The sequence below is a fragment of the Ranitomeya variabilis genome, chromosome 2, assembly GCF_051348905.1.
Source record: "Ranitomeya variabilis isolate aRanVar5 chromosome 2, aRanVar5.hap1, whole genome shotgun sequence".
Classification (NCBI taxonomy): Eukaryota; Metazoa; Chordata; class Amphibia; order Anura; family Dendrobatidae; genus Ranitomeya; species Ranitomeya variabilis.
This window is the reverse complement of record NC_135233.1, coordinates 1,027,684,723-1,027,702,502: the sequence shown is the minus strand read 5'-3', so window position 1 is coordinate 1,027,702,502 and position 17,780 is coordinate 1,027,684,723. Positions and strand designations below refer to the sequence as shown.

The 17,780-nt window shown below is 42.5% G+C and overlaps 1 protein-coding gene across 1 annotated transcript in view; it reads left to right on the top strand.

The window, feature by feature from the left end:
- The window catches only part of EIPR1 (EARP complex and GARP complex interacting protein 1), a 285,030-nt gene extending 267,989 nt beyond the window's left edge, over positions 1-17,041 (top strand). Inside the window, exons 8-9 of the mRNA XM_077291375.1 lie at positions 2,811-2,978; positions 16,153-17,041. Of these exons, the coding sequence (XP_077147490.1) occupies positions 2,811-2,978; positions 16,153-16,327 (343 nt within the window). The 3' untranslated portion in view covers positions 16,328-17,041. The remainder of the gene's footprint in view (positions 1-2,810; positions 2,979-16,152) is intronic.
- Positions 17,042-17,780: the final 739 nt, after the last annotated feature.

Here is a 17,780-nt window from a genome sequence, read left to right as displayed (position 1 = left end):
TACTGAACCCACTGTCCAACCGGTCATGCTGAAGGATGTTGCAGGCAGCACATTGCTCTCCACGGCGTCACCAGACTGTCAAGTCTGTCACATGTGCTCAGTGTGAACCTGCTTTCATCTGTAAAGAGCACAGGGCGCCAGTGGCGAATTTGCCAATCCTGGTGTTCTGTGGCAAATGCCAAGGGTCCTGCACGGTGTTGGTCTGTGAGCACAACCCCCATCTGTGGACATCGGGCACTCAGACCATCCTCATGGTATCAGTCTCTAACCGTTTGTGCAGACACATGCACATTTGTGGCCTGCTAGAGGTCATATTGCAGGGCTCTGGCAGTGCTCTTCCTGTTCCTCCTTGCACAAAGGCTGAGGTAGCGGTCCTGCTGCTGGGTTGTTGCCCTCCTACAGCCTCCTCCACGTCTCCTGGTGTACTGGTCTGTCTCCTGGTAGCGCCTGCAGCCTCTGGACACTACGCTGACAGACACAGCAAACCTTCTTGCCACAGCTCGTATTGATGTGCCATCCTGGGTGAGCTGCACTACCTGAGCCATTTGTGTGGGTTGTAGAGTCTGTCTCATCCTACCACGAGTGTGAAAGCACAACCAACATTCAAAAGTGACCAAAACATCAGCCAGAAAGCATTGGTACTGAGATGTGGTCTGTGGTCCCCACCTGCAGAACCACTCCTTTATTGAGTGTGTCTTGATAATTGCCAATAATTTCCATCTGTTGTTTATTCCATTTGCACAACAGCATGTTAAATTGATTGTCAATCAGTGTTGCTTCCTAAGTGGACAGTTTGATTTCACAGACGTTTTACTTGTACAGTGGCATGTAAAAGTCTGGGCACTCCCGGTCAAAATTACTGTTACTGTGAACAGTTAAGGAAGTTGAAGATGAATAAAATTATGTAATACAATTTTTAATGAGATCTTCATCTTTAAAGTGAACCTGTCACCAGATTTGACTGATATGGCCACCACCTTTCTGCCCTGATATACATCATTCTATAATGCTGTGTATCTGTCCCCAACCTGACATGCAAGGCAAGAAAAAGAGCTTTTTTGGGGGGGGCGGTCACGTCTGAGGGGTGTCACTGGTCTTCGTCCAGCGCCTCCCTTCTTCTTGTGATGCCGTCCTCCTTCTTGCCTCTTGTGCATGACACGCCCTATGTCATCCACACAGTTTACACCAGCATTGCACTCCTCCGCAGGCGCACTTCTTTGCCTTTTTAGGGCACATCAAAGTACTGCAGTGCATACGCGCCGGGAAAGGTCAAAGAGGCTGTGGCGCATGCGTACTGGAGTAATTTACTCTGTCATAGTCAGGACAGAGCAGTACGCCTGCACTCGCCTGCACAGGAGAGCCATGCTCAGGGACACTGTGTGGATGATGTAGGGATGAGTCATCCACAGGAAGCAAAAAGCAGGACAGCATTGTAAGAAGAAGGGAGGCGCCGGACCAAGACCAGCGATGCCCCTTGGACTGGACCGTCCCACAGGTGAGAATAATAAAAGGTCTTTTTCTTGTCTTACAGGTCGGGTTGGGGGCAGATATACAACATTATAGAATGCTGTATATCAGTCCTAAAAGGTGGTGGCCATAACTCATAACCGTCAAATCTGGTGACGGGTTCACTTTAACAGTAAAGTCGTCACAATAATGAAAAAATAAAAAAAATCAACATATTTTTAATGTGATACCAAAAATGTATTATTGCCTCAGATTCTAGCATTTTAGGTACTTTCAGGATTGGTTCGATAATGTTATTTGGGTTATTTTTTTTTTTAAAAAGATGAGGATTCAGAGCTTCCTACAGCAGACGGTAACAGACGATGCGTCTGTCTTGAAGGTCAAAATGGACGACTCCCCAGAGCCCTGTGCAGCCGGGGGTTTCTATGGAAACCTCACACCGTTGAGTGTAGGAAAAAATATTTTTAACACATGTCATGCTATGGATTTTTTTTTAAATCATTATTTTTACAGTGTATAGTGGAAAAATAAGGGATGTAATGGACTGAATGTAAAGGAGGTTTCCAGATTAGAAATAACGAAAAATTATTATTTATTATTATTACTGAGTTATAATGCTTTAACATTTTGCACAGTGAATATTTGACAAACTTTATACTCGCCTACTATACAGACTCTGTGTTTACTGGGGCTCTCAATCTGATATCCCTATGTCAAGAATTGAAGGAAATCAGAGAATGTGATGGTAGCCCAAAGGCAAATGTTGCCCCGGTTTTGTTACAAATAAAAGGGGGTTTCCATCCAGGGCTGTGAAGTCGGAGTCGTTGACTCGGTGTCCATATTGGTGGAGTTGTATCAAATGGACCTACTCCGACTCCTGAAATATATAATAAATTGGGTTCAATAGTACAATGCAGGATGTGCTGAATATGTTTGCATAAGAATTTGGGAAAGTTATAAAATGTCTTATAAATGTCTGTTCTGTTCCTGATCTAAGGATCTCGGCTTTTAGCTGAGATGAATCTGTGCTGCTCTTTAGGTACATGCTCAGTAGTGACCAGTGCTGGGGAGTCGGAGTCGTGGAATCAGGAGTCAGGGAAATTGAGGAGTAGGAGTCGGAGGTTTGCTTACCGACTCCTCAGCGCTGTATCCACCACAGGTTAAGCAGTGAAGCTTGAGGAAAACTGAGAGAAGTAAATGAGAAGTTAGTCGGAACGTGACCATAATTATGCCAATCAAATTCTATTTTTAATGAGGTTAATGGAGTGGCCAGCATCAGCCAACTCGTTATAGGCACTATTGTTAGCAAATGTTAATGAAATTATTTTTTATTGCAATTTTAGGGTTTGGAGTGTTCGTTACAACCACTCCCATGATCAGCTGGTCTTGACGGGGAGCAGCGACAGTCGTGTAATCCTGTCTAATATGGTCTCTATTTCTTCTGAGCCATTTGGGCACCTTGTCGACGATGAAGACTTAAGCGATCAAGAAGACAATCAACACGAAGAGAAGTAAGTCAGAAATAGAAGTTACAAAAAAATGCTTTACAGTTATGATTTTAGGGTTCCGTTGTGACTTATGTGATAATTAGTAGAAGTTCCAACAGGACGTTTTGAGCCATTGATAAATATTAAAAATTATATGGTTTCTTTGCTTGCAACCTCTTTTCTGCAGGTCACTATCCGCATCTATATTTGACAAATCCTAACTCTCCTGCGCGGGTTTTCCAGGCTTACTTTATTAATGGCCTATACTCAGTATAGGTCATTAATATCAGACTATATGGAGGCCTGATGCTATCGCACCGTGAGGGCGGTAATGTCACGATGGGGGCAGGCTTTGCAGCGTTGAGAATCTCCCCCCCATGTGCTCACCCACCTATCCACTCTCTCTTTCCCCATGCGCTGTCTTTTCCCGTCTGTGCTCTTTTCTTTGACCTGTCTATCCTATGTGCTATCCCCCTTGTCTGCTGTCTCTCTCCTTCCTGTGCTGTGTTCTTCCCTCATGTGATGTCCCGTTAGAGCTGTCTACCCCCTGTGCTCTGTCTCTCTCACCCCTGTGCGCTTTCTCTCTCCCCCATTTGCTGTCTTCTCCCATTTCATCTCTTCTTTGACCAGCAGAAGATCTTAGAGGATACATTTTGTGAGGTAAAATATTCTTTAACCCCTTTCTGACATCAGACGTACTATCCCGTCGAGGTGGCCTGGGCCCGTATGACCACCAACAGGATAGTACGTCAACACCGATCAGCCACGCTCCCGGGGGGAGGGCAGCTGATCACGGCCGAGTGTCAGCTGATTATCACAGCTGACATCCGGCACTATGTGCCAGGAGCGGTCACGGACACGGCACATTAACCCCCGAAACACTGCGATCAAAGGAAGCATCGCACAGGGAGGGGGCTCCCTGCGTGCTTCCCTGAGACACTCGGAACTGCGCAATGTGATCACGTTGTTCCGAGCGTCTCCTCCTCCCTCCTCCCTGCAGGCCCCGGATCCAAGATGGCCGCGGGGGTCCTTCCAGGTCATGCAGGGAGTTAGCTTGCAAGCGCCTGCTGAGAGCAGGCGTCGGCAAGCCTCCTGCACTGCCTGTCAGATCGCTGATCTAACATAGTGCTTTGCAAAATATCAGATCAGCGATCTGACACTATACAGTGATGTTCCACCCTGGGACAAAGTCAAAAACTGAAAAAAAAAAATACCAACATGTGTAAAATAAAAAAAAAAAAACATCCTAAATAAAGAAAAAATATATATATTGTTCCAATAAATACATTTCTTTATGTAAATTTAAAAAAAACAATAAAAGTACACATATTTAGTATCGCCGCGTCCGTAACGACCCAACCTATAAAACTGTCCCACTAGTTAACCCCTTCAGTGAACACCAAAAAAAAAAAACGAGGCAAAAAACAATGCTTTATCATCATACCGCCGAACAAAAAGTGGAATAACACACGATCAAAAAGACGGATATAAATAAACATGGTACCGCTAAAAACGTCATCTATTCCCACAAAAAACAAGCTGCCATACAGTGTCATCAGCGAAAAAAATAAAAGTTATAGCCCTCAGAATAAAGCTATGCAAATATAATTATTTTTATATAAAATTGTTTTTATTGTATAAAAGCGCCAAAACATAAAAAAGTGTAACTGATATATCGCTGTAATCGTACTAACCTGAAGAATAAAACTGCTTTATCAATTTTACCAAACGCGGAACGGTATAATTGAATTGCTGTTTTTTTGTTCATTCTGCCTAACAAAAATCGTAATAAAAAGCGATAGAAAATGTCACGTGCCCGAAAATGGTACCAATAATAGCGACAACTCGTCCCGCAAAAAAACAAGACCTCACATGACTCTGTGGACCAAAATATGGAAAAATTATAGATCTCAAAATGTGGTGACGCAAAAAGTATTTTTTGCAATAAAAAGCGTCTTTTAATGTGTAACAGCTGCCAAACAAAAACTCGCTATAAAAACCCGCTATAAATAGTAAATCAAACCCCCCTTCATCACCCCCTTAGTTAGGGAAAAATAATAAAATTAAAAAAATGTATTCATTTCCATTTTCCCTTTAGAGTTGGGGTTGGGGCTAAAGTTATGCTTATGGTTGGGGCTAAAGTTAGGGATGGGGCTAAAGTTAGGGTTAGGGTTGGAGCTAAAGTTAGGGTTGGGGCTAGAGTTGGGGTTAGGATTTGGATTACGTTTACGGTCGGGTTAGGGGTGTGTCAGGGTTAGGGGTGTGGTTAGGCTTAGGCGTGTGTTGGGGTTAGGGGTGGGTTGGGATTAGGGTTAGAGGTGTGGTTATGGTTAGGGTTGGGATTAAGGTTAGGGATTAGGGTTAGGGGTGTGTTGGGGTTAGGGGTGTGTTGGGGTTAGGAGTGTGTTGGGGTTAGGGGTGTGGTTAGGGTTGGGATTAGGGTTAAGGGTGTGTTGAGGTTAGGGTTGGAGTTAGAATTGGGGGGGTTTCCACTGTTTAGGCACATCAGGGGCTCTGGAAATGCAACGTGACGCCCGCAGTCCATTCCATCAAAGTCTGCATTCCAAAACAACACTTCTTCCCTTCCGAGCCCCGACATGTGCCCAAACAGTAGTTTTCTCCCACATATGGGGTATCAGCGTACTCCGCACAAATTGGACAACAACTTTTGGGGTCCCATTTCTCCTGTTATCCTTGATAAAATACAAAACTGGGGGCTAAAAAATCATTTTTGTAGAACAAAAAAAGATTTTTTTATTTTCACGGCTCTACGTTATAAACTTTAGTGAAACACATTGGGAGGTTCAAAGTTCTCACAACACATCTAGATAAGTTCCTTTGGGGTCTAGTTTTCAATATGGCCTCACTTGTGGGGGGTTTCTACTGTTTAAGTACATCAGGGGCTCTGCAAACGCAACGTGACGTCCGCAGACCATTCCATCAAAGTCTGCATTCCAAAACGGCGCTCCTTCCCTTCCGAGCTCTGCCATGCAGCCAAATGGTGGTTTCCCCTCACATATGGGGTATCAGAGTACTCAGAACAAATTGAACAACAACCTTTGGGGTTCAATTTCTCCAGATACCCTTGGGAAAATAAAAAATTGGGGGCGAAAAGATCATTTTTGTGGGAAAAAAATGATTTTTTCATTTTCACGGCTCTATATTATAAACTTTAGTGAAACAATTGGGTATTCAAAGTGCACACCACTCATCTACATAAGTTCCTTAGGTGGACTAGTTTCCAAAATGGAGTCACTTGTGAGGGGTTTCCACTGTTTAAGCACATCAGGGGCTCTCCAAACGCGACATGGCGTCCTATCTCAATTCCAGCCAATTCTGCGTTGAAAAAGTCAAACGGTGCTCCTTCCCTTCCGAGCTCTGCTATGCGCCCAAACAGTGGTTTACCCCCACATATTGGGTATCAGCGTACTCATGACAAATTGTACAACAACTTTTGGGGTCCAATTTCTCCTATTACCCTTGGTAAAATAAAACAAATTGGATCTGAAGTAATTTTTTGTGAAAACAGTTAAATGTTCTTTTTTTTTTTCTTTAACCCCTTCCTGACATCAGACGTACTATCCCGTCGAGGTGGGGTGGGCCCGTATGACCACCGACGGGATAGTACGTCATACGCGATCGGCCGCGCTCACGGGGGGAGCGCGGCCGATCGCGGCCGGGTGTCAGCTGCATATCGCAGCTGACATCCGGCACTATGTGCCAGGAGCGGTCATGGACCGCCCCCGGCACATTAACCCCCGGCACACCGCGATCAAACATGATCGCGGTGTACCGGCGGTATAGGGAAGCATCGCGCAGGGAGGGGGCTCCCTGCGGGCTTCCCTGAGACCCCCGGAGCAACGCGATGTGATCGCGTTGCTGCGAGGGTCTCCTACCTCCTTCCTGGCTGCAGGTCCCGGATCCAAGATGGCCGCGGCATCCGGGTCCTGCAGGGAAGGAGGTGGCTTACCGAGTGTCTGCTCAGAACAGACACTTGGTAAGCCTGCAGCCCTGCACAGCAGATCGTCGATCTGGCAGAGTGCTGTGCACACTGCCAGATCAATGATCTGTGATGTCCCCCCCTGGGACAAAGTAAAAAAGTAAAAAAAAAAATTTTCCACATGTGTAAAAAAATAAATAAAAAAATTCCTAAATAAATAATAAAAAAAAAATATATATTATTCCCATAAATAAATTTCTTTATCTAAATAAAAAAAACAAAACAATAAAAGTACACATATTTAGTATCGCCGCGTCCGTAACGACCCAACCTATAAAACTGCCCCACTAGTTAACCCCTTCAGTAAACACCGTAAGAAAAAAAAAAAAAAAAACGAGGCAAAAAACAACGCTTTATTACCATACCGCCGAACAAAAAGTGGAATAACACGCGATCAAAAAGACTGATATAAATAACCATGGTACCGCTGAAAACGTCATCTTGTCCCGCAAAAAACAAGCCGCCACACAGCATCATCAGCGAAAAAAATAAAAAAGTTATAGTCCTGAGAATAAAGCGATACCAAAATAATTATTTTTTCTATAAAATAGTTTTTATCGTATAAAAGCGCCAAAACATAAAAAAATGATATAAATGAGATATCGCTGTAATCGTACTGACCCGACGAATAAAACTGCTTTATCAATTTTACCAAACGCGGAACGGTATAAACGCCTCTCCCAAAAGAAATTCATGAATAGCAGGTTTTTGGTCATTCTGCCTCACAAAAATCGGAATAAAAAGCGATCAAAAACGGTCACGTGTCCGAAAATGTTACCAATAAAAACGTCAACTCGTCCCGCAAAAAACAAGACCTCACATGACTCTGTGGAGCAAAATGTGGAAAAATTATAGGTGTCAAAATGTGGAGATGCAAAAACTTTTTTGCTATAAAAAGCGTCGCTGGTTTCACACTTGCGTTTTTGTCTGCAGCGTTTTTTGCACAAAAAAACGCATGCGTTTTTTCCCTATATTTAACATTGAAAACGCATGCGGTTTTTTTGTACGTGTTTGGTCGCGTTTTCAAACGCATGCGGTTTTTTTCTGCATGCGTTCATTTTCAGAAATACAACCTGCAGTATTTTCTTGCGTTTTTAAGCACATGCGTTTGTTTGCGTTAAAAACGCATGCATTTTTATCGAAAAAAAACAGAAAACACACTGAAAAGCCACCCACCACCATCAAGGTGATAAAGGGATCCAAACCCTAACCCTAACTCTACCCCTAACCTCACCCCTAACCGTTTAATGAACATTTTCTGACAGTCATAGTGCCACGTATTTCAGTGCCACGTATTTCAGTGCCACGTATTTCAGTGCCACGTATTTCAGTGCCACGTATTTCAGTGCCATGTATTTCAGTGCCACGTATCACGTATTTCAGTGCCACGTGTTTCAGTGCCACGTATTTCAGTGCCACGTATTTCAGTGCCACATATCACGTATTTCAGTGCCACGTGTTTCAGTGCCACGCATTTAAGTGCCACGTATCACATATTTCAGTGCCACGTATTTCAGTGCCACGTATTTCAGTGCCACGTATTTCAGTGCCACGTATTTCAGTGCCACGTATTTAAGTGTCACGTATCACATATTTCAGTGCCACGTATTTAAGTGCCACGTATTTCAGTGCCACGTATTTCAGTGCCACGTATTTCAGTGCCACGTATTTCAGTGCCACGTATTTCAGTGCCACGTATCACGTATTTCAGTGCCACGTGTTTCAGTGCCACGTATTTAAGTGCCACGTATCACGTATTTCAGTGCCACGTATTTCAATGCCACGTATTTCAGTGCCACGTATTTCAGTGCCACGTATTTCAGTGCCACGTATTTCAGTCACGTTTAGGGTTAGGGGTAGGGTTAGGGCTAGGGTTGGAGGTAAAGTTAGGGTTGGGGCTAAAGTTAGGGTTTGGGGCTAAAGTTAGGGTTAGGGTTTGGATTACATTTACGTTTGGATTAGGGTTGGGATTAGAATTATGGGTGTGTCAGGGCTAGGGGTGTGGTTAGGGTTACCGTTGGGATTAGGGTTAGGGGTGTGTTTGGGTTAGGGTTTCAGGTAGAATTGGGGAGTTTCCACTGTCCAGGCACATCAGGGGCTCTCCAAGCGCGACATGGCGTCCAATCTCAATTCCAGCCAATTCTGCGTTGAAAAAGTAAAACAGTGCTCCTTCCCTTCCGAGCTCTCCCGTGCGCCCAAAAAGGGGTTTACCCCAACATATGTGTTATCAGCGTACTCGGGACAAATTGAACAACAACTTCTGGGGTCCAAGTTCTCTTGTTATCCTTAGGAAAATAAAAATTTGGAGGGCTAAAAATCATTTTTGTGGGAAAAAAAAGATGTTTTATTTTCACGGCTCTGCGTTATAAACTGTAGTGAAACACTTGGGGGTTCAAAGTTCTCACAACACATCTAGATAAGTTCCTTGGGAGGTCTAGTTTCCAATATGGGGTCACTTGTGGGGGGTTTGTACTGTTTGGGTACATCAGGGGCTCTGCAAATGCAACGTGACGCCTGCAGACCAATCCATTTAAGGCTGCATTCCAAATGGCGCTCCTTCCCTTCCAAGCTCTGTCATGCACCCAAACAGTGGTTCCCCCCCACATATGGGGTATCAGCATACTCAGGACAAATTGGACAACAACTTTTGGGGTCTAATTTATCCTGTTACCCTTGTGAAAATACAAAACTGGGGGCTAAAAAATCATTTTTGTGAAAAAAAAAAGAATTTTTATTTTCACGGCTTTGCGCTATAAACTTTAGTGAAACACTTGGGGGTTCAAAGTTCTCAAAACACATCTAGATAAGTTCCTTGGGAGGTCTAGTTTCCAATATGGGGTCACTTGTGGGGGGTTTGTACTGTTTGGGTACATCAGGGGCTCTGCAAATGCAACGTGACGGCTGCTGACCAATCCATTTAAGTCTGCATTCCAAATGGCGCTCCTTCCCTTCCGAGCTCTGTCATGTGCCCAAACAGTGGTTCCCCCCCACATATGGGGTATCAGCGTACTCAGGACAAATTGGAAAACAAATTTTGGGGTCCAATTTATTCTGTTACCCTTGTAAAAATACAAAGCTGGGTGCTAAAAAAATCATTTTTGAGAAAAAAAATAAAAATTATTTTCACGGCTCTGCGTTATAATCTGTAGTGAAACACTTGGGGGTTCAAAGCTCTCAAAACACATCTAGATAAGTTCCTTAGGGGGTCTACTTTCCAAAATTGTGTCACTTGTAGGGGGTTTCAGTGTTTAGGCACATCAGGGGCTCTCCAAACGCAACATGGCGTCCCATCTCAATTCCAGTCAATTTTGCATTGAAAAGTCAAATGGCGCTCCTTTCCTTCCGAGCTCTGCCATACGCCCAAACAGTGGTTTACCCCCACATATGGGGTATCAGCGTACTCAGGACAAATTGTACAACAACTTTGGGGGTCCATTTTCTCCTGTTACCCTTGGTAAAATAAAACAAATTGGAGCTGAAATAAATTTTGTGTGAAAAAAAGTTAAATGTTCATTTTTATTTAAACATTCCAAAAATTCCTGTGAAACACCTGAAGGGTTAATAAACTTCTTGAATGTGGTTTTGAGCACCTTGAGGGGTGCAGTTTTTAGAATGGTGTCACACTTGAGTATTTTCTATCATATAGACCCCTCAAAATGACTTCAAATGAGATGTGGTCCCTAAAAAAAAAATGGTGTTGTAAAAATGAGAAATTGCTGGTCAACTTTTAACCCTTATAACTCCGTCACAAAAAAAAATTTTGGTTCCAAAATTGTACTGATGTAAAGTAGACATGTGGGAAATGTTACTTATTAAGTATTTTGCGTGACATATGTCTGTGATTTAAGGGCATAAAAATTCAAAGTTGGAAAATTGCAAAATGTTCAAAATTTTCGCCAAATTTCAAATTTTTTCACAAATAAACGCAAGTTATATCGAATAAATTTTACCACTAACATGAAGTACAATATGTCACGAGAAAACAATGTCAGAATCGCCAAGATCCGTCAAAGCGTTCCAGAGTTATAGCCTCATAAAGGGACAGTGGTCAGAATTGTAAAAATTGGCCCGGTCATTAACGTGCAAACCACCCTTGGGGGTGAAGGGGTTAAACATTCCAAAAATTCCTGTGAAGCACCTGAAGGGTTAATAAACTTCTTAAATGTGGTCTTGAGGGGTGCAGTTTTTAGAATGGTGTCACACTTGGGTATTTTCTATCATATAGACTCCTCAAAGTGACTTGAAATGTGATGTGGTCCCTAAAAAAAAATGGTGTTGTGAAAATGAGAAATCGCTGGTCAACTTTTAACCCTTATAACTACCTAACAAAAAAAATTTTGGTACCAAAATTGTGCTGATGTAAAGTAGACATGTGGGAAATGTTGGTTATTAAGTATTTTGTGTAACATATCTCTGTGATTTAAGGGCATGAAAATTCAAACTTGGAAAATTGCGAAATTTTTGCAAAATTTCCATTTTTTTCACAAATAAACGCAGGTAATAAGAAAGAAATTTTATGACTATCATGAAGTTCAATATGTCACGAGGAAACAGTGTCAGAATCACTGGGATCCGTTGAAGCGTTCCAGAGTTATAACCTCATAAAGGGACAGTGGTCAGAATTGTAAAAATTGGCTCGGTCATTAACGTGCAAACCACTCTTGGGGGTAAAGGGGTTAAAAATAGTCAGTGAAATACTGTACCTGACAAAAGAAATCCTCTGTTATCCCCTGCTGTAATGTCAGTATTGTCTTTTGCTTCCTCCCCTGCCCGGGATATGTGGTATGCTCCGTACACGGTCAGACACAGACAATTTTTAAAATGAACTTTCGTTCGTGGGAAAACCCCTTTAATGTGACCGGCTTCCTCTGCCTGTAGACACTTCACACATCTGCTGCCGGGATTAGCTGAATGATTTACTGCGCCTGCGGTCACATTAAAACTGCACTTGCGCTCCTGTACAAAGATGGCGGAAGTCAGTGAATCATTCAGCTGATCCCGGCGACGGTGTTCCGCTGGTGGTATCGCGCAAAAGGCTGCGTACGGCGTATACAGTGTGTGTGTGTGGTGCATACAGCGTATAGTGTGTGTGTGTGTGTGTGGTGCATACGGTGTATACTGTGTGTGTGTGGTGCGTACGGCCTATACAGTGTGTGTGGTGCGGCGGTGTTCCGCTGGTGGTACCGCGCAGGTGGCTGGTACCACCAGCAGTTTCCATATTGTGAAACCTATCACTTGGGAGTCCCAATATGGCGGTCGGTGAACTTCCGCCGCTTGGAATTCTGGGATCCGGACACATCTGGACAGGACAGGATGTGAAGACATTACAAGGTAAGTACATATTAAGATTACTGGGGATCCAGTCCCTCCTCCTGACGATCAGCTGATCCTACCTCTGATGGCAGAATAGTGCTTTTTTTTAATTTTTTTAATTAAATCGTTTTTATTTACATTTTTTGAAAAAAGTCATGCGTAACATTAATCACATTAAACATAACATAGGGGTTTTGTAGATAGATTATTCCCAAGGGAGTTATTGGACCAACTCGCTCATAGTCCAGGGAAAGAAATACCTTATTTTTCAAATAAGAAATCACACCCTTATTCCCCCAATTTTGGAAAGAAAATGGGGGTGCATCTTGTAATCCGAAGGTAGTTTACGGGGGGCTGTTGTGGAGCCGGGTCACAGGAGGCAGGGATGATGCTGCAGTAGGCCAGAGGCAGCGGGAGTGGGGCAATGCTGCTAGCCCCGGACTGGGAGGAGGGGGTGTCACAGTGGTGCGAGACTGCAGGCCGTGGGCTTTCATAAGATGTCGGTGGTGAGCGGAATCCCATCCATTGATTTCCCTGTAGTGGGCCTTTTGAAAACAGCCACTGGAGGCTGCGTATGTTCAGATCACAGGAGACATTCCTCTTCCCCCCCCCCGGTAAGCTACTGTAAAATCAGACTATAAGATGCACTACCATTTTATTTTAATCAAAATGTTTTTCTATCTTCCTCCCCAAAATTTGGGGTGCGTCTTATGGTCCGGTATATCGAAAATATACCCAGAAAAGTGAATTGTTATTCCATACTTGACCCTACGGTCTTTTAGGTAACATTTATTATATATTGTGTTTCAGTCATTTAAATAGGCAAATAATAGAATTTTAATAGACACATTTTAATAGACACATTGGATATTTCTAAAACATCAAATTATCACATTAGATGCAGATAATGCCCTTCCAAATAAATTAAATTGTCTCTCCGGTAACAGCTCTCTGATGCAGACCAGGAGTATCCAAACATGGAGCCCATTGTCTCTCACATTTAATCATTGTGTTACGTTTTTTGTACACGGCTTCTTCCAGTATAATGATATTATTTATTCTATTTTTAAATTTTCTGATTAACGGGGGTGAAGGATTAATCCATATAAATGAAAGCTGAAATTTCAAAAACCTAAACAAGCCTGTTTTTTTTTTTTTTTTTTTTTAAGGGGGCAACCTCGTTATATTATTGCCACTGCTTGCATAAGTAGAAAGTTGCCTTGGTCACTGTTCAATGCGCCACTTTACTAAACAAATCCAAGAACCAATTGAAGAGTGTTCCTTGCTCTGAGGGACCCAACATTGTCTATACATTGACAACCCATTAATTTAGTAAATATTGAGCAATGCTTCTTTTCTCCTCTGGAGGTGCTGCAGGGAAATTGAGCACTTGCTGATAAGTTTACTAACACATACAAGGTTTGGACTGCAGCAGTGGGCCTCGGTGTGCTCTACATATCATCATTATCTAAAGTGGACAATCCCTTTAACCTGTTTTATTTGGTATTCTTAAGGTTCCTTCATATTAATAGGAAAAAAAAAGCTAATCACATAGATTTTGATCATTTCTTTGTAACGGTCTAGAATATCTCTGATGTTTGATACGTGCTGGTTAGATGTGATACCAATGGTATCATTTGTTGTAAATCTGAATAATGTGGCCTCAGACGTTTGGTAAATCCTGACACATGACGGCTCCATAAAGCATTCTATAAAAAGATGCAATCTCTGCCAATGTCAAGAAAAGCTTTAGGTAGAAGCATAAGACTCTGCATGCGAAGAAACCTGCCCATTTCACAGTTTTAATATCAGAACTGCTCTAAGCCACTATAAATGCTCGCACAGGATCTCGCTAGAGACAAAGCATTTGAAACAATTTCACACTGTATTAAACATTCGCGTTTTACCATAATTCTAAGAAGCAAAACCAAATCAATGGCAGGGTGCGAGAAATGTATGCCTGTTTCCTCTACCGCTTGTTAGGACTCACTCAGACGTTCATTTTTACAAGTTACAAGAAAAACTGACCGATTAGTTTGATCAGAAACTGATCAGAGTGTGGGCCGATTGTCATCAGTTTTTCTTTTAAGTGGAGAAAAAAAAAAAGTTTCTCCACTTTCTCCCTTCTTACAGTTCGTGAAAATCGTACCCCCACTTGGATGCCATCCAAGTGCGGTCCAATTAGTTCATGGACCCATAGACTGGTATTGCCGAATTTGATCCCTGTGGACAGCGAAAAATCGTGGACATGTGAACGGACCCATAGACTATCACAGTTACAAGTGTATGAAAAGCACGGATATCACTCACTCGTGAAAATTGGATGTCTGAAAGAAACTTAACGATGAAGTCTTCCGCTGGCCATTAATGACCGATTGGCAATGTCATGAACTGTGTACATGGCATAGTGGGTGTCATGAGCTGCATCTGTTGTCCTGGAATAATAACTTTCTGGTGCTGTAGGAGTTTGTCTTAGGTTCTTTTTGAGGATTGCACCACTCATCTGCCCCCTGGTTCTTGTTTGCTCAGGGTGGTGAGCTCCTGTAGTTTGATAATTTTGGGTATGGTCGCATAATTAGTCTGAACTGAAAACTCTCCCATGCTTCTAACAAAGGCAACGTTAACTACAGCATGAGAGAAGCTCAGAAGGGACTGAAGCTGTCCAGCAAACTGGCCACCTTCAAAGTGGCAATTGCAGACTCTAAAGCATAAAGCGTGTACTGTAATTGCCTAGGTTACCGGCTACCCTGCAGTCTCTGGGTAGCCTGTTACCATGCCAATGAGCTGTATATGATAGAATTAAAAATAATTCCATTCTTAAGAGTGGAGAGGATTTTTAATAAGAGGTTGTTGGGGACCTTGTGACCGACCTGTCCAGGTCCAGACACGAGTCCTGTACTATGCAGAATGGGAGGGGTAGACAGCACCTGCAGACACAGAACGGCACGGTCGCAGGCGTGCAGGACCTGCGGCACGTGGTCGCAGGAGGAGGGGGCAGGGCCAGCCGCTGTTGCTCCCGGAGCGATCAGCGGAGCACCGAGGGTACAACCGGGGCATGACCGGCTGCGGAGCCGACAAGCATATAAACTTCTCTGCCATTATCTTGATTGTATTACGTCATTGAGTTGCTGGTCTTCCTCTTCGCTTTGTTCCTTCTATTCTTCTGACCATGTTGTCCTTCTGCAGTGATTGCTCTCTTCGTATGTTTTGTCCAAAGTAGGCAAGTCATAGCTTGGTGATCCTTACTTCGAGTGACATGCCTGGCTTGATTTGTTCCAAAATTGAATTATTTGCTCTTCTTGCCATCCATGGTATTGATAGCATCCTTCTCCAGCACTACATTTCCAATGCTTTGATTCTTCTTCCGACTTGTTCCTTTATCGTCCTGGTTTTGCATCTCTCTACATTTAATCCATTAGATTCTTGGCTTGATCATGCATTCATATGTATGGACAGGTCCGGAGTGATAGCGAATAGCTGAATGAGCACTTGGACACTATCTTATGTGTATGAACACCTTGACAGAGTTTCTTCATATTCTGCATATAATAAAAATTGCTGAATATATGACGAAGAGTGCATTATTCTTGGGCGCAATTGCCATTGTCCAAGTCCTCGTTATAACCTATTCTATAATTATATATTTTTTATACTTTTTAACATCTGTCATCCTTTTTTTTTACAATGGTTAAATTGTCCAAGCAAATGAAAATGTTCGTCATAGAAATAAGGTATCCGTTTGATCTATAACCTCAGGATGTCCCGGCATTGTTTGACACTTTTCGTCCTTTTTTTTGTTCCATGCTTATAATTATGCGCTCTACAAGTACGCAACGTTGTATTTTTCCCTTTCAGTTAATTGTATTTTTTTTGTTTCCCTCTCAGAACAAAAGAGCCACTCCAGGACAGTATAATAGCTACCTACGAAGAGCATGAAGACAGTGTGTATGCCGTGGAATGGTCCTCCGCAGACCCCTGGCTCTTTGCTTCCTTAAGTTATGATGGAAGGCTGGTTATTAACCGAGTCCCAAGAGCACTCAAATATAACATACTGCTGTAATTTGTTCGTTTGTTTGAGCTGAAGTGATTGCATGTCACTGACAGCTTACTTCCTGTAATTTGGAGACTGGAGAGATGGGGATCTGAAATATGCTATTATATTTGTTTATTGTAAAGCTTTGTAATAAATGACCAAATCTTGGGCCAGGCTTGACCTTTTTTAGATTGTTGTGTTTAGACACTGGGATCCTAATGAAATAGATGTCATCCGAGGACTGTCATCTGTGTATTTGTTCTTTTATTGGAGACGGGGCGTTTAGCCGCTGTAATATTTCTATATGTCTGACGCAGCTATTTTTTTTATATGATGGTGCATTCTGTAAAAAATTTATTAATAATCATGTGCTCAATGTTTGCTAATTATGTCTGAATAGTCATCTGAAAGTGCTGTTCATGTGAATAGTCACACAGTCAAGTCTAAAGCCGTATCTCCTGAGCATGTGCAGGGAAGTAAGGTCTACTCGCTTTAGCTTTACATGCACACTGTGAATGTGTCGAGTGACTGATTATCTATTTCGCGGAAAGCTGATGTAGCCAAGGCAAGTATAATGTTTGACTGGTTCAACTACTTAAATATCAAGCTTACGCCCACGTTGTCTGTAGATAAAATGGACCACCCTTTACTATTCAGATCCTTCTGAATAAAAAATAGAAGAATGGTCTTGTATCGTCCACTAGTGAAAATTCTTCTAAAAATGGTAACCTTTTTAGAGTCATTCTCATTTCTGTTCTTGATTACTTCATTTAAATTGCTCAACAGCGATTAATGATGTTTGGGGAGGCATGGAATTCCCTCTGTAGACACAAATCTGGTGGACTTGGCCTTCTTATTTTTACTCGCCAAGCTGTTAAGATTACACTATATTAGATCCCTCTGGAAAAACCACTTTGGCTTTCAGTGGAAACTTCAATCCTTTTGATTCGTACCTTCTTCTGAACATGTATCACCATCCTGCTGATGAAATATTGCCAATCTGTGTGGAATAACATAAAGAACTCTTCAGGCCTCATATCTCTCTAAGTAAGCCAAGCAGCATTGCTGGGAAGCAAGCCAACTTTCTGGTGTCTTTTAGGGCTTGGAGATTGGCCTGCATCCGAAAAACCATTCAAATAATTTGAACGGAAAGGAGTTGAGGCCTTTCGTGACTTATATGAGCAGCTAATCTTCCCCAGACTTTTCTGGTACCTTCTGGTTAAACATACTCTAAAACAATATAAATCAGTTTTCCAGTATTTACATAATTTGCCCAAGATTAGGAAATTATATAAAATGGTTGAATACTCAGCTACACTGGTGTTCCTCCCCAGTTGTACAGTGAAGACATCTTCATGACCTTTATAGTCAATTTGTGGCCTCATTGGTCATGCACCACATGTGCCAAGTACCTGCTGAGGCTATTAGTTGTATATTGCAGTTATGTGAATCATGAATGAATTATCATCACTGCAGAACT